Consider the following 27,500-nt stretch of genomic DNA (forward strand, 5'->3'; position numbering starts at 1 on the left):
GTGTTTAATTCCTTATACTTATATATATATCCAATAGATCCAAACAAGATATACAAATTTCTAATAGATCAGATAAAATCGCAAAGCAAAGAATCCCAAGATTCAATTATTCATTAACTACCCGTATATCTTAAGATTAAGAATTAAATATTTTTTTATTCATTTTTTTTTTCGCGAGGAGCTGGATGAGAAGAAACTCTCATGTCCAGTTCTGTAGTAGAGATGGAATTCATAAACAACAACCATCAACTATAACCCCAAAAGAACCCGATTTCGTAAACAACATAGAGGAAGAATGAAGGGGATATCTTATCGAGGTAATCGGATTTGTTTCGGTAGATATGCTCTTCAAGCACTTGAACCCGCTTGGATTACATCTAGACAAATAGAAGCGGGGCGCCGCGCAATGACACGAAATGTACGCCGTGGTGGAAAAATATGGGTACGTATATTTCCAGACAAACCCGTTACGGTAAGACCTACAGAAACACGTATGGGTTCGGGGAAAGGATCTCCCGAGTATTGGGTAGCTGTCGTTAAACCGGGCAGAATACTTTATGAAATGAGCGGAGTAGCCGAAAATATAGCCAGAAAGGCTATTTCAATAGCGGCGTCAAAAATGCCTATAAAAACTCAATTCATTATTTCAGGATAGGAATATAGAACCAAAGGAAAGAAGTCTTGTCTTGGGAATAAAAAAACAATTGCGAGTTTCCTTTTTTTTTTTTGACAAACAATATTTCTTTTTTTCTTCGTCCTTTGTTACATTGAAAAAAGAGATTTCAAAAATGATTCAACCTCAGACCCATTTGAATGTAGCAGATAACAGCGGGGCCCGAGAATTGATGTGTATTCGAGTCATAGGAGCTAGTAATCGCCGATATGCTCATATTGGTGACGTTATTGTTGCTGTGATCAAGGAAGCAGTACCAAATACACCTCTAGAAAGATCAGAAGTGATCAGAGCTGTAATTGTACGTACTCGTAAAGAACTCAAACGCGACAACGGGATGATAATACGATATGATGACAATGCTGCCGTTGTCATTGATCAAGAAGGAAATCCAAAAGGAACTCGAATTTTTGGTGCGATCGCCCGGGAATTGAGACAGTTAAATTTCACTAAAATAGTTTCATTAGCTCCCGAGGTATTATAAGACGAGACCCAAGTATAGTTAGAGTATTTAGAGTATTTAAATGGCATAGATTAATTAGTAGATTGTGTCTCACGTATATACCTTTACTAAGTAAAAAAAAAAGACCACGTTGGTTATATCAAAATTCGGGAGCAACAAAAATTTTAGTTTACCATGGGTAAGGACACTATTGCTGACATAATAACCTCTATACGAAATGCTGATATGAATAGAAAAGGAACGATTCAAATAGGATCTACTAACATCACTGAAAACATTGTTAAAATACTTTTACGAGAAGGTTTTATCGATAACGTAAGGAAACATCGGGAACGCAACAAATATTTTTTGGTTTTAACCCTACGACATAGACGGAATAGAAAAGGACCACATAGAACTATTTTAAATTTACGACGGATCAGTCGACCAGGTCTACGAATCTATTCTAACTATCAACAAATTCCTAGGATTTTAGGCGGGATGGGGATTGTAATTCTTTCTACTTCTCGGGGTATAATGACAGACCGGGAGGCTCGACTAGAAGGAATCGGTGGAGAAATTTTGTGTTCTATATGGTAATCTGTCCGGTATACGAATTGTATCCGAAACTCTCCATTTGTGCAAAAAAAAGAAAAAAGCACGGGTTGTCTAATAGAACTCCTCCTGCCCTACGGTAGTTGATACGTCAAGGAAGTTTTACCTGGAATAAAAGAACAAAAAAATGGATTCATGAAGGTTTAATTTAATTAGTAAATCACTCCCACTCTGGATTCCTTTAGATAATGAAGATCTGATTTTAGGTTATGTTTCGGGAGAGTTTTACCAACGTGGGATAGAGTCAACAAAAGTGAAGTAAGTGCTTATGATTCAACCAGGGGGGCGTATAATTTATAGACTTCGCAACAAGGATTCGAACGATTAGGTAGTTTTTTCAACTTCAAGATTTCTTTCGGGGGGATCCAATTCAAATTTCAAGAAACTTATTTTCTTCCAATAAGCGAATTCGGAAAAATTTAAGGAATAACAACTATGAAAATAAGGGCTTCCGTTCGTAAAATTTGTGAAAAATGTCGCCTAATCCGTAGGAGGGACGAATTATCGTAATTTGTTTTAACCCGAGACATAAACAAAGACAAGGATAATCTTTCTATTCTAAAAGAACTCCTGAAAGAAAAGAAACTAATCTTAAAGAAAGCGATAAACAAATAAAAATAGAAGATCTGTTTTGACATGAAATGGATATATCCATATATCTCTGACTTATCTTTATGAAATGATAAAATATGGCAAAACCTATACCAAAAGTTGGTTCACGTAGGAATGGGCGCAGTAGTGCACGGAAAAGTGCACGTAGAATACCAAAAGGAGTTATTCATGTTCAAGCAAGTTTCAACAATACCATTGTTACTGTTACAGATGTACGGGGTCGGGTAATCTCTTGGTCCTCCGCCGGCACTTGTGGATTCAAGGGTACAAGAAGGGGGACCCCTTTTGCTGCTCAAACCGCAGCGGGAAATGCTATTCGAGCAGTAGTAGACCAAGGTATGCAACGAGCGGAAGTTATGATAAAGGGTCCTGGTCTCGGAAGAGATGCAGCATTACGAGCTATTCGTAGAAGTGGTATACTATTAAGTTTCGTACGGGATGTAACCCCTATGCCACATAATGGCTGTAGACCTCCTAAAAAAAGACGTGTAGAAATAAACACTAAAGAGATTTCAAGAGAAATAAATGATTCAATGATCTGATCAAATAAAATAATATTACTATGGTTCGAGAGAAAGTAAAAGTCTCTACTTCGACTCGGACACGACAGTGGAAGTGTGTTGAATCAAGAACAGATAGTAAGCGCCTTTATTATGGACGCTTTATTCTGTCTCCACTTATGAAAGGCCAAGCCGACACAATAGGCATTGCGATGCGAAGAGCTTTGCTTGGAGAACTAGAAGGAACATGCATTACACGTGCAAAATCTGAGAAAATACCCCACGAATATTCTACCATAGTAGGTATTCAAGAATCAGTCCATGAAATTTTAATGAATTTGAAAGAAATTGTATTGAGAGGGAATTTGTATGGAACTCGTAACGCCTTTATTTGTGCCAAGGGTCCCGGATATGTAACTGCTCAAGACATCATCTTACCACCTTCTGTGGAAATCGTTGATAATACACAGCATGTAGCCAGCCTAACCGAACCAATTGATTTGTGTATTGGATTACAAATCGAGAGAAATAGAGGATACGGTATAAAAACGCCAAAGAACTTTCACGACGGAAGTTATCCTATAGATGCTGTATTCATGCCTGTTCGAAATGCGAATCATAGTATTCATTGTTATGGGAATGATAATGAAAAACAGGAGATACTTTTTCTAGAAATATGGACAAATGGAAGTTTAACTCCGAAAGAAGCACTTCATGAAGCTTCTCGTAATTTGATTGATTTATTTATTCCTTTTCTACATACGGAAGAAGAAAACTTACATTTAGAAAACAATCAACACGATGTTACTTTACCTTTTTTTCCGTTTCATGATAGATTAGTTAAACTAACAAAAAAGAAAAAAGAAATAGCATTGAAATATATTTTTATTGACCAATCAGAATTGCCTCCCAGGATCTATAATTGTCTCAAAAGTCCAATATACATACATTATTGGACCTTTTGAATAACAGTCGAGAAGACCTTATGAAAATTGAACACTTTCGCATAGAAGATGTAAAACAAATATTGGGCATTCTAGAAAAGAAGTAGAAAAAGCATTTCGAAATTGATTTATCAAAATTTTTAATCCAATGGATTTTGAACCTTCAGCACAATCCATAGATTCGGACCAGAATTGAATAAATGTATCTAGGGAGAATTCACTTTGCCTTTGAAGTGACTACTCCCTAGATACGCACATCATGATATTTTTTTTTTAATTGATTCAATTTAAAAAAGACCTAAAGTTAGGATTTATCAATCGGTAATGTTGCTCCAATACCCAACCAAAGGGCTACTGCAGTACCAATCAAAAAAACGGTTGTCGCTACTGGACGACGAAATGGATTTTGGAATTTATTAACATTTTCCAAAAACGGTACTGTTAATAATCCCGCGGGTACTGAAACCATTAAAAGAACACCCAATAACTTGTTAGGTACTGTACGAAGTATTTGAAATACAGGAAAGAAATACCATTCAGGTAATATTTCCAAAGGAGTTGCAAATGGATCCGCGGGTTCACCAATCATTGAAGGTTCTAGAACCGCTAAGCCCACGTTACAAGCAATAGTACCGAGAATTACTACTGGAAAAATATATAAAAGATCATTGGGCCATGCGGGTTCCCCATAATAATTATGACCCATACCTTTAGCTAATTTAGCTCTTAATACAGGATCGTTCAAGTCAGGTTTTTTTGTTATTAGGATAGGTGAATTTTCTAGATCCATCCCCCAAAGGAACCGGACATGATAATTTTTCATCATCCGGCTCAAGCAAAAGTCAATCGAATCAAATGGATACAAACGGATACCTATAAAATAAATCTATATTCTATATGTTTAAAATAAATCTATATGTTATCCCCACATATATGAATGGTTCCATATGTAAGAAAAAAGTTACCCGATTCCATTTTACGGAGTTGCAATTATACATTCCAAGGAATTTCATTTTTACAGGTAAATGCTCAATACCCAAGTAGGCGTACAAAATTGATCGTGATCAAGTGCTTTATGGGTCGTCTTAGGCCTTGCGATTCACCTTTATCCCAAAAATATATCGAGATTTTTTACATACAAAGGATTTACTTGTTACTAATATAGTCTAGCCTTTGCTCTTCTTTAGATCCCTTGTTTCACTCCGATAGTATAATTAAATCGGGTCGATGCAGAAGAAATGAATGCATTTTCATACTATTAAGATAAGAAAGTAAAAAAAAAACTAAAATCTAATTTTGATTATGCCAAATCACTTATTCTACTGGATCTTACGGAGCCCTATTTATACACAACATCGTCAGGTCTGATCATAGAAAAGATTCTCTTCAAGCGAACCAGCCTATCCTTTGTATGGGGCTTACACGGTGGTTGAAACAAAGACACATTTGGTTGTGAATTCCAATGTAGCAGATAAAGGCATATTTCTGCACGGCCCAATCAATAGTTCAAGTCACACACTCCCATAATCCATTTTCTCTTCGGGGAATTCCCTTCAACTATTCATGTCAAATAAATACTAGAATATTGTTGTAGTTGAAAGGAAATATCCAAATACATGTCTTATTTTTTTTTTCAATAATCCATATTTGTAGCAATGAAATACTATTGTTCCTCCCCCAAGTAATAAGATAAATTATTGGTTACAATATAGCTATGGTCTATATTCTCTATAAAGGACCAGAAATGCCTTGCTTACGTATCATTAGGAAATGCATTAACATAAATACAGCAGTAAGAAGGGGTAATACAAAAGTGTGTAAACTATAAAAACGGGTCAAAGTGGATTGTCCCACACTAGCACTTCCACGTAATAACTCTACCAAAGGCGATCCTATTACCGGAATAGCTTCCGGAACGCCTGTTACGATTTTGACTGCCCAATAACCAATTTGGTCCCGAGGTAAGGAATAACCTGTTACGCCAAAAGATGCGGTCAACACACCCAGAACCACGCCTGTAACCCAAGTTAATTCGCGAGGTTTTTTAAAACCACCAGTGAGATAGACACGAAATACGTGCAGGATCATCATTAAGACCATCATACTTGCCGACCATCGATGAACTGATCGGATTAACCAACCAAAGTTAGCTTCAGTCATTATGTATTGAACAGAAGCAAAAGCCTCAGTAACGGTTGGACGATAGTAAAAAGTCATAGCAAATCCTGTAGCTACTTGTACCAAAAAACAAGTAAGCGTAATTCCTCCTAGACAATAAAATATGTTAACATGAGGAGGAACATATTTACTAGTTATATCATCTGCAATCGCCTGAATTTCGAGGCGCTCTTCGAACCAATCATAGACTTTATTGAGATAGGTAAACCAAGAGGACCCCCCCCCGAGAACCGTATATGAGAATTTCATCTCGTACAGCTCAAACAAAAACACCCAAGTATTAGCTGAAACGGATATGGAATAGAAAGTTTGAAACTTCTTAATCTTTTCATTCAATTTTATCTGAAGACACAAAAGAGTGAAAATCCGAAAGCTCTTTGTTGTAGTTGTAATTATAATGCCAAAAAATCAAGTCGGCGCAGTCGTCTTTATGTTGATCGTTACAGGCCTCTTGAATCTTCTATTTACCTACTTATTTCTTTTTCTTTGCTTTGATTTGTTCTTTGTATGAAATGTGGCTTTATTCTTGTTTTCTTTCTTTTTGATAGGAATTCTCTTGTTAAGACCCTATGAATCAATTGAAACTTCAGATTCATACCAGAACCGCGATGATTCAATAAAACCTTCAAACTAAGTCCAAAGATTCTTTGAGTAAGAACCATTGGATCATCACTTATTCAATCAATAGAATAGATATAATAAATAAAAATACAAAGAAAAGAAAGGTTTGTCCTTTGATCAAAATAAGCATAAACTAAATGAGAGTTTGAAAGAATAAAAAATCTTTCGATTTATAAATAATATAACTCTTTCTTTGAATTTTTTTTTTGAGTCCGGCCGCGAGGTTTGAATATTAAGTATGAATCATAGTTCAAATACTTTGTGATCCATTTCATATATTCCGTGCTCCAGATACTAGAATGACTATCCGACGGGATAAAACTATCTCGATCAAGATGACAGACCCATTTTCTGTACTATCAATAGGATCAATTATAACAAGTCACACACTCATATTCCGGAAATACAGAAACAAATAAATTTCGCGGTCGAACTACCGAAATAGAATGGGGCTAAAAAATCCGAGAACTAAAAGTTTCAATTTTTGTATTGAAACGCGAGGCTTCGTGATTCTTGTGAATCTAATTCATTGAAATTCCATCCAGTAAAACGGAAGAATTATAAATCTCCAAAATAATAGATAAGAATATCGCAAATAAAGCCATTGCGACACCCATCAAAGGAGTCGTTCCCCATCCAGGGGCTACCTTACCATATTCCGAATTCAATGGTTTCAAAAAATCCCCTACAACAGTTCGTCTTGGACCAGATCTAGAACTACCCTCAACGGTTTGTGTAGCCATAAATCTTATTTTGTATTCAGTGAGATCTGTTGACTTTGTATATCATTCCGCTGTAAATAAACAATCTTATCATAGACCCATTGTGATCTTGAAATTATATAATAATGGAAACAGCAACCTTAGTCGCCATCTCTATATCTGGTTTACTTGTAAGTTTTACTGGGTACGCCTTATATACTGCTTTTGGGCAACCCTCTCAACAATTAAGAGATCCATTCGAGGAACACGGGGACTAATTGAAGTAATGAGCCTCCCAATATTGGGAGGCTCATTACTTCAATTGAGATAATGAAAAATCATTTCATTTTTTTAGTTAGAATTTTAGGCGGTTCTCGAAAAAAGATAGCGAAAAAAATTATCCCTAGAGTAGATACTAAGAGGAATGTATAAACCAATGCTTCCATAAATTCGATCGTGGTTTACAATTATAGCTTCCGTACCTGTTTATTTGGAATCATCTCCCGAATAAAGAAAGAACAAGAATCAAAGAAAAGGCAGCGATTTAAATCAAGATTTTTCCAGCAGCCTATGGCAAATCACAAATAGAAGTAGAAGCAAAAAATAACAAAGCAATCTTGCATCAGACTACTTGTCTTCTTGTAGTTGGATCTCCAAGTTTTTGGAATGCTCCAAATTCCACTTGAGCATCCAAATCTGGATCAATACCGGCAAAAACATCTCTGAACAGGGTTCTAGCACCATGCCAAATGTGTCCGAAGAAGAAAAGCAAGGCAAACGAAGCATGCCCAAAAGTAAACCAACCCCTCGGACTGCTACGAAAAACACCATCGGATTTCAAAGTAGCACGATCTAATTCAAAAATTTCACCCAATTGAGCACGTCTAGCATATTTTTTCACAGTAGCAGGATCACTATAACTCACTCCATTGAGTTCGCCGCCATAGAACTCAACAGTTACACCTACTTGTTCGACACTATACTTTGATTCTGCCCTTCTAAAAGGGACATCCGCTCTAACAATTCCGTCTCCGTCTACCAAAACAACCGGAAATGTTTCAAAAAAAGTAGGCATACGACGTACAAAAAGTTCACGCCCGTCTTTATCTCTAAAGATAGGGTGCCCTAACCACCCAACGGCTATTCCATCCCCGTTGTCCATTGAACCCGCTCTGAATAATCCTCCTTTTGCCGGATTATTGCCAATGTAATCATAAAAAGCTAATTTTTCAGGAATTTTAGACCAAGCTTCTGATAAACTTTGATTTTCGGCTAACCCAGCACTAACCCTTCGATATATTTCTTGCTGGAAGTATCCTTGATCCCATTGATAACGAGTAGGACCAAATAATTCGATGGGGGTAGTTGCTGAACCATACCACATAGTTCCGGCAACAACAAAAGCTGCAAAAAAGACAGCAGCTATACTACTGGAAAGGACGGTTTCAATATTTCCCATACGTAATCCTTTGTATAAACGTTGGGGCGGGCGGACACTAAGATGGAATAAGCCCGCTAATATGCCCAATGTCCCTGCTGCAATATGATGAGAGGCTATTCCTCCCGGAACAAAAGGATCAAAACCTTCCACGCCCCACGCCGGATTTACAGGTTGGACCTTGCCAGTTAGTCCATAAGGGTCCGACACCCATATTCCAGGACCATACAATCCTGTTACATGAAATGCGCCAAAGCCAAAGCAAGCCACTCCTGAGAGAAATAAATGAATTCCAAAAATCTTGGGCAAATCCAAAGAAGGTTTTCCTGTGCGCTCATCACAAAAAATTTCTAGATCCCAATATACCCAATGCCAGATAGCTGCCAAGAAGCACAAGCCAGAAAACACAATATGTGCTCCGGCCACACCTTCGTAACTCCAAATACCCGGATTTGTTATAGTCCCCCCTGTAATACTCCAACCGCCCCATGAATTGGTTATTCCTAAACGAGTCATGAAGGGTATAACGAACATACCTTGTCTCCACATTGGATCAAGAACGGGATCGGAGGGATCAAAAACGGCTAATTCATATAGAGCCATTGAACCGGCCCAACCAGCAACCAGAGCCGTATGCATTATATGAACAGAAAGCAAGCGACCGGGATCATTCAATACGACAGTATGAACACGATACCAAGGCAAACCCATGGAAATACCCCTTTATCAACGAAAAATAGACACTATGTAACTTTATTGCATTGGAATACCTCCCCTTTTGGGTGGATTCTTTCGGAGAAAGGATTAATATTTGTTCTATTCCATTAGTAATTAAGGGAAGAATTCGGCTCAGAAGAAAAAAGAGAAGCAGATCTATTCTATACCCGATAAGTATCAATACGCAATGGGGGTTGATCCTATTTTTTATGAATGAACGTATCCCTATTTGTTCATCATTCAAAGGACCTATTGGTAAGAATTCTCTTTCATTCATTCTGTCTTTCTTTATTTTATATTTTATGGCCTTATTCTATCTATGTATAAAATATGAGGCCAATATTATTAAGACCATTATTACGCTTCCAGATCAAAGTGAAATATAGTATTTAATTCTTTTTCTTTCCTTTAATGCCTATTGGTGTTCCAAAAGTTCCTTTTCGAAATCCGGGAGAGGAAGATGCAGTTTGGGTTGACGTATAGTGCGACTTGTCAAATATATTGGGTCATATGGGATTCCCCCGTTCTCTCGCCCGATCGAGATATCCTCTGTTTCGCCCAAAAAAGATTGATTGAATTATCAAAATTTGTAGCGTGAAGTGTAATGAAGTGCAATTAGAGATCCATTTCATTTTTTTGGGGGGGTATCCAGATTAATATTTTCAATTAGAATGATTTATGGTTGGCTTGGTTGGACCGAAAAAATGAAGCATCCAGGCTCCGTTTAGAAAAAACCCAATTGGTAATACATTTATGATTACCACCTATATCATAATCATAAATCTTTTTTATTTACAAATTCGAAATAGAAATAAGAACGATTTCAAACTATTAATCAATCGAATAATATGAGAAATACGTTGAATATTTGGCGGAAAACATGAAAGAAAAAGGAATTAAAATAAAAAAGGAAATGAAATCATAGCAAAAAGATGTGGTATTGGGTCATTTGTCCTATATGCGCAAATCAAAATCGGGCGGATCTTTACTCGGAGTAGAGCATAAACCTAAAAAAATTGAATAAAAAATTGATGAAACCCATTCAGGAACAAGAAAATGACATCGTGATTTGGATTGAATCCCAATGAAAAAAAAATAGATCAATGAAAAGTTTGTGCGATAAGTTTAGCGAATTTTTCTATATTATAGATTATAGGAAAACGGGCCAAAACTTATCTTTCTTTAATTTCATTTTATTTAAAAAATGTAAGAAAAAGCCCCTTCGTTAGAAATTAGAAGTTAGAAAAGGCACACTAGAAAAAACGAAGGATGGCTGGAATCTACACATTGATTTTTTTTTCGCAATTTTTGTTGAACCGTATGCATCAAAAGGTGCCTGTACGGCTACTAAGGGATACAATTTTATCCTAATCAACCGACTTTATCGAGAAAGATTACTTTTTTTAGGCCAAGAGGTTGATAGCGAGATCTCGAATCAACTTATTGGTCTTATGGTATATCTCAGTATAGAGAATGATACCAAAGATCTGTATTTGTTTATAAACTCTCCTGGCGGATGGGTAATACCCGGAGTAGCTATTTATGATACTATGCAATTTGTGCAACCAGATGTGCATACAATATGCATGGGATTGGCTGCTTCAATGGGATCTTTTCTCCTGGCCGGAGGAGAAATTACCAAACGTCTAGCATTCCCTCACGCTCGGCGCCAATGAGTTTTTTTTATTTGATGGAAAGAAAAAAGAAGACTATGCCTTCGCCATATGAAATATGAATTAGTAAGTAATAATAGCATGGCACTTCGAATTCGATATGATATTTTTTTTGATTTCTTTTTTTTTTCAAAACATTAGATTATGTATCGAAAGAGTAGTATGAGAGAAAGGGCATTTCCAATTTTATCTTAGCTTTCGTGGGCCCATCTCAGCGTCACAAACTTTTTTTCTTTTCACACCAGAGGCTATTAACAATATTTATAACAATATTTATGTTATAAAATAAAAGAGTACGAAAAAAAAAGACTATTTTTTTCTTTCTTTTTTTTGAAAAAAAAAAGAAACTTTGGGATTGCTGAATCACAGACGAAATAAATATATAAAGCAACGGAGCCATCATAGTATTTTTGAACTTTTCCGAAAAAAAAAAGAAGGGTGGTAATTGGATTATTTAGTGATCTGGGTCTAATAGACGCTCTCTCTATTTTCTCTTTTTCTTTTTTCGATGAAAGAAAAAAGAGAATTCCATTGTAAAGCCGTATGCAATGCACAAAAAATGCCTGTACGGTTGTTCAATTCTATCTTTTTTTCTTATTATTCTTTAGCTATTTTTAGCTATTCTTCTCGCCTCATTATGTGAGTTAGAAGAACCTTTTATTATGTTATATCATCAGGGTAATGATCCATCAACCTGCTAGTTCTTTTTATGAGGCACAAACAGGAGAATTTATCCTGGAAGCGGAAGAACTACTGAAACTTCGCGAAAGCCTCACAAGGGTTTATGTACAAAGAACGGGCAAGCCCCTATGGGTTGTATCCGAAGACATGGAAAGAGATGTTTTTATGTCAGCAACAGAAGCCCAAGCTCATGGAATTGTGGATCTTGTAGCGGTTAAATAAGTTAAATAACAAATAGCAATAGCAACGATTTAACACCAATCCACAATTTAATTAAGATTGATTTAATCCCTCTTCTTCCTTTCCTTCTTAACTTAAGCCTAAAGCCTAAGGGGTTAATATTTTATTAATCTATTAAATAGAAAAAGAAGTAATTCAGAATCATCTGGTTAGGATCGATCTAAACCAGTCTATTATGTATATAATTCAGTATGCCAACTATTAAACAACTTATTAGAAATGCAAGACAGCCAATTAGAAATGTCACGAAATCCCCTGCTCTTGGGGGATGTCCTCAGCGCCGAGGAACATGTACTAGGGTGTATGTGCGACTTGTTCAGATCATGGGCTGAGAAAAAAGAAACAACTTTTTCAGTATCAACGATCCGTACCAGTGAATAGAATGGGGTTCGTCCGTTCACTATCTAAAAAAGCTAGATCTACCATATCCTTCTATTGTGTATGAAATTTATGGTTTCCATTGGCGCAAATCCAATCTTAGAATTTAAGATGAGAAAAAATTCCCCATTGGTAGCAAATGCTTATCCATTAAGCGGGGAAAATCCTATTTAAAAAGCAAAAAGATTATGCTTCGACTCTTGCAAAGAACGGACTAACAGGGTCAGCTGCCCAATTAATCCTCATCCTTACATACCGTTACTGTATAAGATAGATCTCGTTGTGAAAGATCTATTACTGGAAAATTTATGAGTAGAGCCGAAGAGTGTGAACTGTACAAGTTACCAATTAAATGAAGGAATGAGCTCCGGTGTATAGAGAGGACCTCACCGTTTAAGAAGTAACCATAGAAACGATGGAACCCACTATTTATTTATCCATTTCTATTTACTCCTTTATTTTAGTTAATATGCTTTTTTTGATACCTAGTATCAATACAATTTCTTATTTCAAGGCGAAATGAAATGCCTAGAAAAAAGGAAAAATCGTGGTCGGGACGGTTAGAGTAGCAAAAGCCATTGGAATTTTTATTTTATACATTGGAAGAATCCGTTTTGTTATTAATAGACTAGAAAAGAATAACTGAAAGAAAGAATTAGTTATTCATCAAAATTTCTTTTATTCAATGACCAGAATTAAACGGGGATATATAGCTCGTAGACGTCGAAAAAAAATTAGTTTATTTGCATCAAGCTTTCGGGGGGCTCATTCAAGACTTACTCGAACTATTACTCAACAAAGAATAAGAGCTTTGGTTTCGGCTCATCGGGATAGAGATAGGAAAAAAAGGGATTTTCGTCGTTTGTGGATCACTCGAATAAATGCAGTAATTCGTGGGGTTGGGGTATCCTATAGTTATAGTCGATTAATACACAATCTGTACAAGAAACAGTTGCTTCTGAATCGTAAAATACTTGCACAAATAGCTATCTCAAATAGGAATTGTCTTTATATGATTTCCAACGAGATTAGAAAATAAGGAGATCGGAAGGAATCCAACGAAATGCTTTAAATGAAATGGGGTTCCCTCGAGAATGAACTCGGGGAAGGTAGAGTAGAAATTAATATGATAAAAAATTCTGATTCTGATAAGGTCATCAAAACAAGATGAGCGAAGACGCTCAATAAAAAAAATATTTTTTTTCTTCCCCAACCGGATTCGATTCTTTTGAAGGGGTAAGCCTATTTATTTCTGGTTCTAAGAGCAGTAGTTCTAGTGGTCGACTCGCTTCTTTCAAACTGTTTCTCATTATTAAGAAAGGGTAACGAAGATAAAATACGAGCTTGTTTTATAGCAATAGTAATTAATCGTTGTTGTTTTAAGGTCAATCTATTTACTCGCCTAGATAATATTTTTCCTTGTTCACTAATAAATCGACTAATTAAACTCATGTTTCTATAATCAATTCGATCCCCCGATTGGATCGGGGGCAAACGCCTACGAAAAGATCGCTTGGATTTAAGAAAGAGTCGCTTGGATTTATCCATGATTTCTTTATTCCTTATTTCTAATATTTCTAAAAGAATCCTATCCCTATCTCTATTTCTAAAATCCTATTTTGAAAATTCAAATTATAGAATTAATATAATAAATAGGATTTGGTTTGTTTATTTTATTATTGTATTGTTTATTTTATTATTATTTATCATTTCAATATATAATTTAAATATATATAAATTAAAATATATTAATAATATTTAAATAAATAATATTAATAATATAGAAAGAAAATATGCGTTATATAACTAATTATATACTTAATATATTATATACCTAATGTCATATTTTCATATTCTCGGGAAGTGGTGACATACGAGCACTTGATTCGATTTATTTCTTTATCTCCCCGTGAATTGTATGTTTGTAACAATAAGGACAGAATTTCTTCAATTCCAATCGACTGGGCGTATTGTGTCGATTTTTTTGAGTAATATACCTGGAAATACCCGTTGATTCCTTATTAACGCCGTTTCGAACACAACTGGTACATTCCAAAATAATCGTTACTCGGACATCTTTACTCTTGGCCATGAACCTCCTTTGAGTTTTTAATTCACCCAACTTTTCTATTTTCCGATCAAAAGCGAAGAAGAAAGGAATGAAAAAAAAAAGAAATAAAAGTTGCTAACTCAAAACCAAATCTTGAAAGATTTTGTTGCAATCAATATAGTAAATCAATATAGATTTATAGTAAATAATAAGAATAAGTAATACAACGATTTCGAACTCTATTTAGAATCAAACCACCGTACGGTATTTTCTTTAAGTATCTTGTAGGATACTGTTGTTCCAGCCACATTTCTCTTTTCGCTCTACTAGTAATTTAATTGGAGCTTGAACCCGAGTTTCGGTGAGGTTGAATCCACTTTTTTCGTTCTACCTTCCTTATTTATTTTATCTAATTCTTATCTAATTCTAAAAAAAAACTAAAAAAAGGGGGGGGGCGAGAGAGTAGTCACAGATATTTGATTGTATCTCGATCTAATCTTTTTCGCCCCGTCCCGCGACAATAACTCGAATTAAAAAAAAGGGAATGTTAACGCATCCGGGAAGAAACGATTGATCTCTATCAATAAACCCGCTAAAGAACCGAACCAGAGAGTACTTAGTACCGGTGCTACGGAAAGATATGTTTTTAGATCTCGCATTTAAAATCCTCCTTCTTTATCGTATTACATTATGGTAATACATATATAATCGCATGTATGTGTGGTTAAAGACCACTTGGATTTGTCTATTTGTACCCGGAATTCCTAATTCAAAATTCAAATTTAAATGTACAATGATTCGATAGATAAGATTTTCCCTTTCTTAAAACAGCAAAACAAAATAGGTCCCTTTCCGCCTGAGAATTCCCGCTAAAAATATTCATTTATTATTCATTATATGGTTGTTATATGATATGAGACCAAAAAGAGGAAATGGAAAGATCCGTTTTGTATATCAATAGATGAAATAAGGGTGTGGAAAACAAGACAGGGATTCTCTACAATGACATTGTAGGCCAATTGAAAGGGATGTAGCGCAGCTTGGTAGCGCGTTTGTTTTGGGTACAAAATGTCACGGGTTCAAATCCTGTCATCCCTACCTATTACTTCTCCTTTGAGCAGTAACGAGGGAGTCGTTTTAGATTGATTAAAATTAAGCATACATAATCTATCGTTTTCTCATATTATATATGATATATGATAGTATAGTTGTGCGCGATGTATTGGGGTTATAAAATAAAAGAATCCTCTTTTTTACAGTCTTATTTATTAAGAAAGCGCTCTTAGTTCAGTTCGGTAGAACGTGGGTCTCCAAAACCCAATGTCGTAGGTTCAAATCCTACAGAGCGCGATTCCGCTCTTGTTAGGTCGAAAATTACACCGAACTGAAAAAAAAAATTGAACAGCAATTCGAATTTGACCTCCTTGGATTAAATTATTAAATTCAAATTATTAAATAAATTGAAATTAAAAAATTTAAGAATTAAAGGGGTCAGTCAAAAAAAGGGTATGTTAATTAATCAAAGGTCCAACTGATCACCACGTCTGTATTGTAAATATGCGGTTACGAATAATCCAGCCAAAGTAATAGGAATTAGACCTAAGACGATTCCAAATAGAAAAACTTCAATCATTTCAATTTATTTGAAAGGAGAAAAAGAAAGGTAATATCTATCCCTAAATATTAATTTCTATTGCCCATGAATATCAATACCTAATAATTGATAATTAACACGGTAAGGAGCTATAGAATATATGGAATAGGGCAGAAAGCTTTGTTTTTATGAATTGTTCGTTCATTGAATTAATTTTCAAATAAGTCGTATCTTACTCAGACCAATAAATAAAGCTGAGGTTATAGTTAAAGCCGCTAGTAAAAAACCGAAATAACTAGTTATAGTAGGCATGAAGGAGCTAAATGAAATATGTTCTTTTATACATATGTTTATAAAGCACTTACCTAAGTTTCAATTTTTAAACGAGAGGGGATAAGCAAAATACCAATTGAAATAATAAGTTCAATTGAAATTTTTTGCTTCATCAATCATTATAAATGGTATTCACAAAAATAGAGCGGCAGGACAAGAGTAGAAAAGAAAAAGAAATCGATTCATCATCTTTGTAGTTAGGTCAAGAAAAAACCTTTGGATCTAATACAAGAATACAAGAAAGGCCGCCTCACAAATATTGATTAGTAGAATTTTTTTTTATTCCTTGCTCTTTTTTTTTTATCTATATCTAACGACTACTCTTACTTGTTACTAGACGACTAAGCAATTCCTTAAAATAAAAATAAAAAAAAAGAGGGCTTCCAACAAAAAACAAAACCTCTTGTGCAACTACGAAAAAAAGTCAATTTTTATATTTCGCATCTAATTGACTTGCGGAAATATGATAATTTCCTTCATGAATTATTATAAACCAACTCGTTGGATTCACGGGTTACCTGATCTTCCGTTTCTAGGCCCAAGCCAATACCTCCAGGAATTTGAGGAATTTTCTATTGCATGATACCTGGTTATACATCGACAAGCAAGAAGAAGAAAGAAATTATCTAGCACTTCACGTCGATATACTGTTTGAAATTGCGTTGCTGTGTCAGAAGAAGGATAGCTATACTGATTCGGTATACTCTAAAAATACCTTTGGTACAATATTGACGATCTCACAAAGATTTAGTTTCGGTGAATTCCATTTACTGATCCCATCTTTTACGGAATCGATCCCTACAAGAATATGTGGAGCTCGGCATGTCTGGAAGCACAGGAGAACGTTCTTTTGCTGATATTATTACCAGTATTCGATACTGGGTCATTCATAGTATTACTATACCTTCCCTATTCATCGCGGGTTGGTTATTCGTCAGCACAGGTTTAGCTTATGATGTGTTTGGAAGCCCTCGTCCAAACGAGTATTTTACAGAGAGCCGACAAGGAATTCCATTAATAACTGGCCGTTTTGATTCTTTGGAACAACTCGATGAATTTAGTAGATCTTTTTAGGAGGACCCAATGACCATAGATCGAACCTATCCAATTTTTACAGTGCGATGGTTGGCTGTTCACGGACTAGCTGTACCTACCGTTTCTTTTTTGGGGTCAATATCAGCAATGCAGTTCATCCAACGATAAACCTAATTCGAATTAATTATAGAGCTATGACACAATCAAACCCGAACGAACAAAATGTTGAATTGAATCGTACCAGTCTCTACTGGGGTTATTACTCATTTTTGTACTTGCTGTTTTATTTTCCAATTATTTCTTCAATTAAGAAAAAAAAAGAGTAGTAGAATACTAAATAATAGTAGGAATTCTCTTATCCCATTCGGAAGGATTGTATCTCATAATTATCTATGACTGTTTATGTCTTTAGCATGACCACTTGATGAAATGCGGAGGGAAGCGGGATAAATGGCCGATACTACTGGAAGGATTCCTCTTTGGATAATAGGTACGGTAACTGGTATTCCTGTGATCGGTTTAATAGGTATTTTCTTTTATGGTTCATATTCTGGATTGGGTTCGTCCCTGTAATATGGAATAATGGATAATGGGACGAACTAAGTTATAGGCATGAAAGTGTAAGAACTCAACGGGGCCCGCCTCCTCTTTCTTTGTCTGATTCGCGAGGAAGGGTCCCGTTGAATTCTTAATGATCATGATCATAATATTTTGGTCGTATAAATGACAACAAATGGATCACTTTTTCCGATGATTTTTTTGGAAAATGAACTCAATTTCAATTAATTGATTCATAGCATCTGCTCTTCGATAGTATCTATCGATACTTTCAAGGTTAGAAGAAAAAAAGGAATCACTCAATTGGATGACACAATACAATATATATTTAATATTTCTTTTTTTTTCTGTCGACCAGATTCAAACCTTTTCTAGACTAGTCTAACCTTACTCGATTTATTTTAGTATTTCATCAAAGTTTGAAATTATTTTATAAGTTTATCGCCTTGATTCTATTTTATCAAAAAAAATCGGTAAGGATTCCTTCTCTTTTTTTTGGTTGTCCATTACTTAGTATATTATACTTATTTCGACTTATTTTATACTTATTATATTATCCTTATTACTTATTCTATTATAAGTAAATCGAAAAAATAAAGGGTTCTGAAAAATCTGGAAAAATCGAAACTAAGAATAGAAATCTTTGACGAACGGGTCCCGGAATTGTTATTATTTCGACACAAGAAAAGGAATTTTACACACCCTTTTCTTGTGTCGAAGGCTAGAAAGACGAAGAATACTCCCTGTAATTATTTGTTCCCCTCATTTAATTTATCCTTCCTTTCTATTCTCCACTTACTTATCTTATGTTTAGTATCTACTCAAATTGAATTTAGAAAACAAAACCTATTCTGTAACATTTAAATCTGACACTGACAATAGGAATATAATTACACCCCCCCCCCAATTTAGTCCAATTTAGATTGAAAAAAGAAAAAAAAAGAGGTAAAGACAAATAGTCTTCTTCACAATATACATATTTTGTTTTGAATTTTGAATGCGGTAAAAGCAATTCCTAGAGAAAGAATAGAAACAAGCAAAAGACTTTTCATCCCTTTTTTCATTATACCTAACCTAATTGCCAGGAATAATTTGTTCTTTTTTACAAATTTGATGTTGATAAATCCACAGATCTAGAAATTCATTTCGGACACTTGAACCTTCTCAAACTGTTTCTTTTTAAGAACCAAAAAGATTTGTGCAAAAACAATAGATGCCAAGAAGAACAAAAGACCTTGGACGCGTAGTGGGTCTTGAAGTACTATTTCTGCATCCCCCTGACCAAATCCACCCACATTAGGATTAATTGTTAATGGTTGATCGAGTTTGATAGATTCACCCTCTGAAACAAGAAGTTCTGGTCCTGGGGGGATAATATCAACCACTTGATGTCCATCCAAGGCATCCGTTATGGTTATTTCGTACCCCCCTTTTTCTTTTCGTATGATTTTGCTTACTATACCTGTTGCCGTAGCATTATAAACAGTATTGTTACTTTTGTTCCCGTCGGGATAAATCTGGCCCCTTCCCCTGTTTCCGCCTACGTATATGGGATATTTTAAGAAATGAGCATCCTTATTACTAGCAGGGTCTGGGGAAAGAATAGGAAAGGTGATTTCACTATATTTTTTACCAGGAACAGGACCTATCACAAGAATATTTTTCTTAGTGGGGCGGTAGTTCTGAAAAGACAGATTGCCTATCTTTTCTTTCATCTCGGGCGAAATACGATCAGGCGGGGCTAACTCAAACCCCTCTGGTAAAATAAGAACAGCACCCACATTCAAAGCCCCTTTCTTACCATTAGCAAGAACTTGTTTCAGTTGCATATCATAAGGAATTCTAACAACCGCTTCAAATACAGTATCAGGAAGTACCGCTTGTGGAACCTCAATATCCACGGGTTTATTCGCTAAATGGCAATTGGCACATACAATACGCCCAGTTGCTTCTCGTGGATTTTCATACCCCTGCTGCGCAAAAATGGGATATGCATTTGAAATGGAAGCCCCGGTTATTATATAGATCATGAGCGATACGGAAATGGATCGAGTAATCTCCTCCTTTATCCAAGAAAAAGTATTTCTAGTTTGCATGGTCCAATCATTGATCCCGAAAATTTCTACAATAAAATTAGGTAGGTCACTAGTATAGTTCCCTAGCCACGATTCTGCTATTTACTTTTACTGAAAACTGAAAAAAAAAAATGACTGAAACAGAGGAGAAATTGTATTCTCCTGATGGGTAGAAAGAGTAAAGTAAGTACGACTTTGCATGCTTTGCTTATCTCGAAAGTAAGAAAGATTCTAATTGAATCCGTGAATCATTTTCAGTCATTCATTGAATGATAAATAACTACAAGTGACGGAGATACACGATTTAAATAACGAAAGATCCAATATTTTAAAATTGTATCTAGAATGACTGGAAAAGTAGAAACAAGACCAGATATAATTTGATCATTATGAGCAAATCCAAAATCTTTGTATATAGAGCCAATCATTAGTTCCCAACCGTGGGGCGAATGAAATCCTATACATAAATCTGTTAATAAAAGAATAGAAAAAGCTTTTATTGTGTCGCTTAAATTATATAGGAATTCTTGAACCCAAGAGTTAAGAATAAGAAGTTCTTCATTCCCCAAAATAGAATAACCACTTAGAATAACGAAACAGATTAGATTGGTCGAGAAGTGCAAAATCGTATGGATATGATCCTCATTGTGCAGCTTGATCAATTGGATCGTTTCTTTTTGGATTCCTATACGAAGCTTTTGTAGATGTGTTTCCGGGTATTCTTTTATCATTTCGTCCAACAGGAAGAGTTCCTCTACTTCTATGAATTGTTCTAGAATACTCTTTTCTTGAATATCATTCAAAAAAGTTTCGGATTGCCTAGTATCCCACCAATTAGTAATCCAAGATTTCAGACTTTTATTAAATGAGAGAGAGATCCACCAGGGCAAAAATACTATAGATGCAAGATATAGAAGGGGAGTGAATGCTTTCTTTTTTGCCATTTTTTCATCTGTGAGTTGTTAATGAACCCACCTCATTCGTTGACTTTATGTGATCTAATCTTTCTATCAAGCATGCCTTTCATTATATTATAAAGTAGGGGCCCATGAATCTATTCTCTGTTTTTTTTTGATTCAGTGCTTAGCCCTTGAATCTAATTGAATCTAAAAAGAATACAGAATATAGAAAATAAGAATCCACTTTGAATTCGAATGAAATATATATATTATTGTTATATTGTTTTTGTTTCCATATATCTCAATTGATCAAATTCGAAGCAATTGCCCTCTTTTGATAACTGCCCGAAAGAACCGCTTCAAATAATAAAGATTGTTCTATTCAGATTTTGAGACGAAGGAGCGCCCTGTCTATATCAAGATCGCAATCAAATATGTCGAAAATTTTCGCGGGTTATCTAAACTATATATAGTCTAGAGTCCAGCAATAATTGAAAAAAAAATTAGGAAAAATATTATGCTGATCAAAAATGAGTGACAAAAAAAGACAGAAAAGTTATCATTACGTTTATCATTATGTTATAAGAAAGAAATCCACTTGTTTAGTTCTTTAGTTCTTAAGGAGCACAAAAGAAAGGATAAAAGGGGAGGGGCCGATTGAGAAAAGAAAAGTAGAGAAAATTTACAAGATATGATCTATCTGTATCTAACGTATCAACTCCAAATATTGCAAATAAAAAGCGAAAGTCTTTATTTCGATTTGATATATGAGATGAATCCAGTATTTCGATTTCTTGCTTATTTTGTTACTGAATTAAGTTGAGCGGTTTTACATTTACAGACGCATAAAAAACTATTTTGTGGACAAAAAACTGTTTTTTATGTTATGACTCTTCCGTATACGTCCGCTTTGGTTTGAATGGGCATTCTGAAGAAACTTCAGTTTAGTTCTGCTATAGAAAAAGAGGATTCTTGGATTGAGCTTTTCCTCCCGGCGAGAAAGCTTTTATTCTGCAATTCATTTCAAAAGACTTCAATCGGTACACGCAAAAATAGGCCAATTCAGCAGCTTTTTGTTCAATTTCGCGGAGTCAAATTCTCATCAGTACGAGTCAAGGGAACGGCCCCCTGGCCTCTGATTTCCATATAAAGGACACGACGAGCATAAATACCCTCTTTAACTTCTATTCTGATGGACTGAATATCTTTCATAAGGAATCGTAGAAAGATGCGACGATTTTTTCCAGGAAAACCCCAACGAAAAATACAGACTATTCCCTCCTTTCTATCGAATCGATCATAACCACTGCCTACATTCCAAAAAATTGTGCACCACAAATAGGAACTAATAAAGAGGCCTGCGATCCCATAGAAAGACATCACGATTCCTTGTGGAAAAAAAACTATTTGCTGAGACGGAAATAAAGATATCAAATTCCTACCAAGATAACTAGAAGTTCCAACTAATAAAAACCCTAATGAACCAAAAAAAAGGATAAAGGCCCAGCAAAAATTGCTTGTTTTTCGAGATCCCACTATAAATTCTATCCATATAGATTCTGATCGCCAACTCATACATACTAGATCCAGTTGCATTTTATTCGAATTGAGAGAATAACCAAAAAAATTCGACTTTACTTTTTTTGTTTCCGAAGTAACTCTCATCAACTAGTACTATTTTGATATGAACTTTTAGAAGGAATTCATCAAATTGCTTCGATCTAAAATCATCCCCTTTATATGATCGCCTATACGGATCTACTAGATATATAGACTTTAATTTCATACATCCGTTCGGTACCGATCCACTTGCTATAATTCATTTAACCCTATACCATGTTTACGTATGCATAAGAGGGGCTTTTTCATTTATGTTCGGTTCGGGTAAGCCGGATGTTATACAATATTCTACTAAATAGGTATCCATGACATCTAAGTCTTGAAAAAAAATAGATAAGATTTGGTCTTGGCCCCATCGAATCTAAAAATCTTAGTTTTTGAACATACAAAGATAAAGAAGCCATTGCAATTGCCGGAAATACTAGGCCTACTAAAGGCACAAAAATAGAGGAAAACTGCTGAAAGTTGTCATAAAATGGGTACCTCAATTTAATATTTGTACCTGTTATTGTTATATTGTTTAGTTAGAAATATATCTTATAACGATTATATTATAATTCGTATATTATACTAATTATATCTAAATACTAAGTATATCTAAGCGAATCTATATATCTAATAGATATCTAATAAGTGCAAGGAATGTAGAATTAAATAAAAGGACTTGCCCATCTTTTTAAATCAAATAAAATAGATGTATATGATAAGATAATCCACTTTCTTTATTATCTTACTTTATTCTCTTACTTTTCTTATTATTCTATTGTTCTTGTCTTCTAATTTGCATTTTTGAATTTAATAAAGAAAGAGTTTATTACAAATTGTCGAAAGATTCGATTCGTTAGAATCCGATCCAAGAACAGGGATTATTAGTAAAAATAGAATTTTCGGGAGATATAGAAAGATGCAAAACTCTATATTTCTATTCTATTTTTTCTCTATTTAAATTCTATATACATACGCAATAGAGGAGGATAAAATTCGTTTTATTTGTCTCTCCAAATTCGAATTTCATTTCACAGAAGGAAAAATTCGCTTTTTATCTTGTTGCTAGAGGTTTACTCATTAGTAATATCGGATAATGATAATAATAATTATCCACATAATTTGTTTTTCGACAATTCCTTTTTTTGTCACAAAGTCAAAGCCCATTACGCGGGCTTTGACTTTGATTCTGATAAACTAACTAACTACCTTTTCACTACAAATAAAAAAATTTCACTTAAGACTCTACTTGATTGAATTTTGATTCAAAGGGAAAAAACCGTGGAGCTGAACTAACTCACTCAGAACACCTTTTAAAGGATTACGTGGTACGATTGGATCGAATAAACCCTTATGGAATAAATATTCAGCCGCCTGTGAACCTTCCGGTATTGTTTTATTCAATGTTTGCTCAATTACTCTTTTACCCGCAAATGCAATATAGGCATTGGGTTCAGCAATAATGATATCCCCCAACATACCAAAACTCGCAGTCACTCCACCAGTAGTAGGAGATGTAAGAATTGATACATAAAATAACTTTTTATTTGATTGATAATCATATAAAGCGGAAGATATTTTAGCCATTTGCATCAAGCTCAAACTTCCTTCTTGCATGCGTGCTCCTCCGGAAGCACACACTAGAATAAGAGGTAAAAAATTATTGGTAGCATATTCGATCAAACGGGTGATTTTCTCGCCTACTACAGATCCCATACTCCCCCCCATAAACTGAAAATCCATAACCCCGATTGCTATAGGAATACCGTTTAGTTGACCCGTGCCTGTTTGAATAGCCTCAGTTAATCCTGTCTTTCTTTGATAAAAATCAATACGATCTTTATAAAGCTCTTCTTCAGACTGAAATTCAATGGGATCCAGAGAGATCATGTCTTCATCCATAGGACCCCAAGTGCCTGGATCAATCGAAAGTTCGATTCTATCTGAACTCCTCATTTTCAAATGATATCCACATTGTTCACAAATATTCATTTTTGAATTAAGCGATTTCTTATAATTTACTCCATAACAATTTTCGCATTCGCATTGAACCCACAAATCCTTGTATAGATCGAGATCATTAGAACTTTCTTTTAGAGTTAAATCATTACCATTTTCACGAGTTATTATATCGAAATTCTTGCCTTCACTACTATTTCCACCTTCGCCGCAAATGTAATTATAAATATAATTATCATTGGAATTGTCACTACCACTTAAAATGGAACTATCAATACAGATTTGAGAACGAAGATAAGAGTCAATACAACTATTAATGTGATTATTCCAACCACAGTTAGTATCATTATCATACAAGTTAAAATGATAGTGGGGCTCATCATTTTTCGATCCATTATTCATATAACTAGAATTATGATAACTATAAAAAACTTTCTAGTTCACTCAAAAAAGAATGATCATTGTTAAGCTCAAAAATTTGATTTTCACTATCAAAATATATGGAATAACGGTCCTGATTACTATCCCTAATTAAAAAGGTGTCATCAGAAATGAAATTCCGAATGTCTTTGACGTCAACTAAATGATCAACCTTACTGTAATAACTAGAGCTGTCACTACAATCATGAATGTTTTTATCCGTATCATTTCTAGTCGGGTCTTCGTTTACAGTAGTATTTTCAACAGGACCAAGGCGGCTATCCATTGATTTACTTAGCCCACATCTGTATTCTAATTCTCCCTTAGACAAGATCAAATTGAACCATGATTTTTCCATAGAGCTTTCTTGCCTCTATTTCCATGAAAGTACAGTAGATGAATAGTCATTCGATGAAAAATCAATTGAATATTTTATTTCCTATCAGAATACGCATACTAGATACAATCACTAGGGTTATTAACGAACAATGAGTGAATATTGAAAGAAACGATTCTCTTTTGTGAGAACCTAGAGTAGCAGTTCATTATATATGATAGGATAGAGCTCTTTTTTCTTTTGAATTAGAAATATCAATTTTCAATTAGAAATAGTGATTTCCCCATGTTGTGTAAAATCCGCACTGAAAAAATTGAAAAAAGAAATTTTTCTCCTATCAAGAACCTTTTTCGTAAAATCTCGTCTACTAATACAATAAGTTTCTATTCCAACACGGAGCCAAAAGGACAACATACAGGATGGGTAGAAGAAGTTGTGATGCTTGGCTCGATCCATGATCCGAAACCGTGGTATATAGGATAGAAAAGAATACACCAATCCTAAGGATCCATACATAGGATTAATTATGGACCCAGGAGAAAATTTGAGTTGTGTTTAGTCTTTTATTTTTGTATTTAAGATCTTGTATATCTAGATAAAAATATATCTATCAAAAATATAGACAATAGAATCGGCTCAATCCTTTTAGTAAAAGATTGGGCCGAGTTTAATTGCAATTCAACAAACCGACAGTAATTACTGGATTACAAAGTATCCATTGCTTCGAATTCAAATTTGATTTATGAAGCTGGTTTATCTCATTTTTCCACTTTATCTAATTTATCCACTGCGTCGAATTCAAATTTGATCGCCTTCCATACTTCACAAGCAGCAGCTAGTTCAGGACTCCATTTGCTAGCCTCGCGGATAATTTCATTACCCTCGCGGGCAAGGTCACGTCCCTCATTACGAGCTTGTACACATGCTTCTAAAGCTACTCGATTAGCTACAGCACCCGGTGCATTTCCCCAAGGGTGTCCTAAAGTTCCTCCACCGAATTGTAGTACGGAATCATCTCCAAAGATCTCGGTCAAAGCAGGCATATGCCAAACGTGAATACCCCCCGAAGCTACGGGCAGAACACCTGGCATAGAAACCCAATCTTGAGTGAAATAAATACCACGGCTTCGATCTTTTTCAATAAAATCATCACGTAGTAAATCAACAAAGCCCAAAGTTATGTCCCTTTCTCCTTCAAGTTTACCTACTACTGTACCAGCGTGAATATGATCTCCACCAGACATACGTAAAGCTTTAGCTAGTACACGAAAGTGCATACCATGATTCTTCTGTCTATCAATAACTGCGTGCATTGCGCGATGGATGTGAAGAAGTAGACCATTATCTCGGCAATAATGAGCCAAGCTAGTATTTGCGGTGAACCCACCTGTTAAGTAGTCGTGCATTACGATAGGAACTCCCAATTCTCTAGCACACATGGCCCTTTTGATCATTTCTTCACATGTACCTGCAGTAGCATTCAAGTAATGCCCTTTGATTTCACCTGTTTCAGCCTGTGATTTAAAAATTGCTTCGGCACAAAATAAGAAACGGTCTCTCCAGCGCATAAATGGTTGGGAGTTCACATTCTCATCATCTTTGGTAAAATCAAGCCCGCCACGTAGACATTCATAAACTGCTCTACCGTAGTTCTTAGCGGATAACCCCAATTTAGGTTTAATAGTACATCCTAATAGGGGGCGACCATACTTGTTCAATTTATCTCTTTCAACCTGGATGCCATGAGGCGGGCCTTGGAAAGTTTTAATATAAGCAGTAGGGACTCGCAGATCCTCTAGACGTAGAGCGCGCAGGGCTTTGAACCCAAATACATTACCCACAATGGAAGTAAACATGTTAGTAACAGAACCTTCTTCAAAAAGGTCTAAAGGGTAAGCTACATAACATATATATTGATCTTCTTCTCCAGGAACGGGCTCAATGTCGTAGCATCGCCCTTTGTAACGATCAAGGCTGGTAAGCCCATCGGTCCACACGGTTGTCCATGTACCAGTAGAAGATTCAGCAGCTACCGCGGCCCCTGCTTCCTCAGGCGGAACTCCGGGTTGAGGAGTTACTCGGAAGGCTGCCAAGATATCAGTATCTTTGACTTCATATTCAGGAGTATAATAAGTCAATTTATACTCTTTAACACCAGCTTTGAATCCAACACTTGCTTTAGTCTCTGTTTGTGGTGACATAAGTCCCTCCCTACAACTCAT

At 35.3% G+C, this 27,500-nt stretch overlaps 6 protein-coding genes, 2 non-coding genes and 2 pseudogenes across 8 annotated transcripts in view; 5 read left to right on the plus strand and 5 right to left on the minus strand.

The window, feature by feature from the left end:
* Positions 1-788: 788 nt before the first annotated feature.
* On the plus strand, positions 789-1,404 carry LOC128288450 (50S ribosomal protein L14, chloroplastic). Its single transcript, XM_053024871.1, has one exon. The coding sequence runs from the start codon at positions 789-791 to the stop codon at positions 1,155-1,157; it is 369 nt and encodes a 122-aa protein (XP_052880831.1). The 3' UTR covers positions 1,158-1,404.
* Positions 1,405-2,419: 1,015 nt separating this feature from the next.
* LOC128288449 (30S ribosomal protein S11, chloroplastic-like) lies at positions 2,420-3,047 on the plus strand. The gene has a single exon (XM_053024870.1). It carries the CDS (start codon positions 2,420-2,422, stop codon positions 2,882-2,884), a length of 465 nt encoding a protein of 154 aa, XP_052880830.1. The 3' UTR covers positions 2,885-3,047.
* LOC128288445 (DNA-directed RNA polymerase subunit alpha-like) lies at positions 2,905-6,543 on the plus strand (annotated as a pseudogene).
* On the minus strand, positions 5,304-6,213 carry LOC128288447 (cytochrome b6-like). Its single transcript, XM_053024868.1, has one exon. It carries the CDS (start codon positions 6,211-6,213, stop codon positions 5,515-5,517), a length of 699 nt encoding a protein of 232 aa, XP_052880828.1. The 3' UTR covers positions 5,304-5,514.
* LOC128288444 (photosystem II CP47 reaction center protein) lies at positions 6,444-13,974 on the minus strand. Its single transcript, XM_053024866.1, has one exon. It carries the CDS (start codon positions 9,433-9,435, stop codon positions 7,909-7,911), a length of 1,527 nt encoding a protein of 508 aa, XP_052880826.1. The 5' UTR covers positions 9,436-13,974; the 3' UTR covers positions 6,444-7,908.
* Positions 13,975-15,487: 1,513 nt separating this feature from the next.
* On the plus strand, positions 15,488-15,561 carry TRNAP-UGG (transfer RNA proline (anticodon UGG)). The gene has a single exon. It is a non-coding gene; the product is annotated as a tRNA-Pro (tRNA).
* Positions 15,562-15,739: 178 nt separating this feature from the next.
* On the plus strand, positions 15,740-15,813 carry TRNAW-CCA (transfer RNA tryptophan (anticodon CCA)). The gene has a single exon. It is a non-coding gene; the product is annotated as a tRNA-Trp (tRNA).
* A 3,065-nt stretch (positions 15,814-18,878) lies between these two features.
* On the minus strand, positions 18,879-21,805 carry LOC128288446 (cytochrome f). The gene has a single exon (XM_053024867.1). The coding sequence runs from the start codon at positions 20,077-20,079 to the stop codon at positions 19,117-19,119; it is 963 nt and encodes a 320-aa protein (XP_052880827.1). The 5' UTR covers positions 20,080-21,805; the 3' UTR covers positions 18,879-19,116.
* Positions 21,806-23,320: 1,515 nt separating this feature from the next.
* LOC128288451 (acetyl-coenzyme A carboxylase carboxyl transferase subunit beta, chloroplastic-like) lies at positions 23,321-26,017 on the minus strand (annotated as a pseudogene).
* Positions 26,018-26,024: 7 nt separating this feature from the next.
* Positions 26,025-27,500, minus strand: part of LOC108462062 (ribulose bisphosphate carboxylase large chain) — a 1,719-nt gene continuing 243 nt past the window's right edge. Inside the window, exon 1 of the mRNA XM_053024872.1 lies at positions 26,025-27,500. This exon is cut by the window's right edge and continues 243 nt beyond it. Coding sequence (XP_052880832.1) covers positions 26,037-27,500 — 1,464 coding nt within the window. The 3' untranslated portion in view covers positions 26,025-26,036.

Source organism: Gossypium arboreum, unplaced genomic scaffold (genome assembly GCF_025698485.1).
Source record: "Gossypium arboreum isolate Shixiya-1 unplaced genomic scaffold, ASM2569848v2 Contig00219, whole genome shotgun sequence".
Lineage (NCBI taxonomy): Eukaryota > Viridiplantae > Streptophyta > Magnoliopsida > Malvales > Malvaceae > Gossypium > Gossypium arboreum.

Excerpts from the sequence above, each read along its gene's own strand:
- LOC128288450 (XM_053024871.1), top strand. The coding sequence starts at position 789 with ATGATTCAACCTCAGACCCATTTGAATGTAGCAGATAACAGCGGGGCC.
- LOC128288449 (XM_053024870.1), top strand. The coding sequence starts at position 2,420 with ATGGCAAAACCTATACCAAAAGTTGGTTCACGTAGGAATGGGCGCAGT.
- LOC128288447 (XM_053024868.1), bottom strand. The coding sequence starts at position 6,213 with ATGAAATTCTCATATACGGTTCTCGGGGGGGGGTCCTCTTGGTTTACC.
- LOC128288444 (XM_053024866.1), bottom strand. The coding sequence starts at position 9,435 with ATGGGTTTGCCTTGGTATCGTGTTCATACTGTCGTATTGAATGATCCC.
- LOC128288446 (XM_053024867.1), bottom strand. The coding sequence starts at position 20,079 with ATGCAAACTAGAAATACTTTTTCTTGGATAAAGGAGGAGATTACTCGA.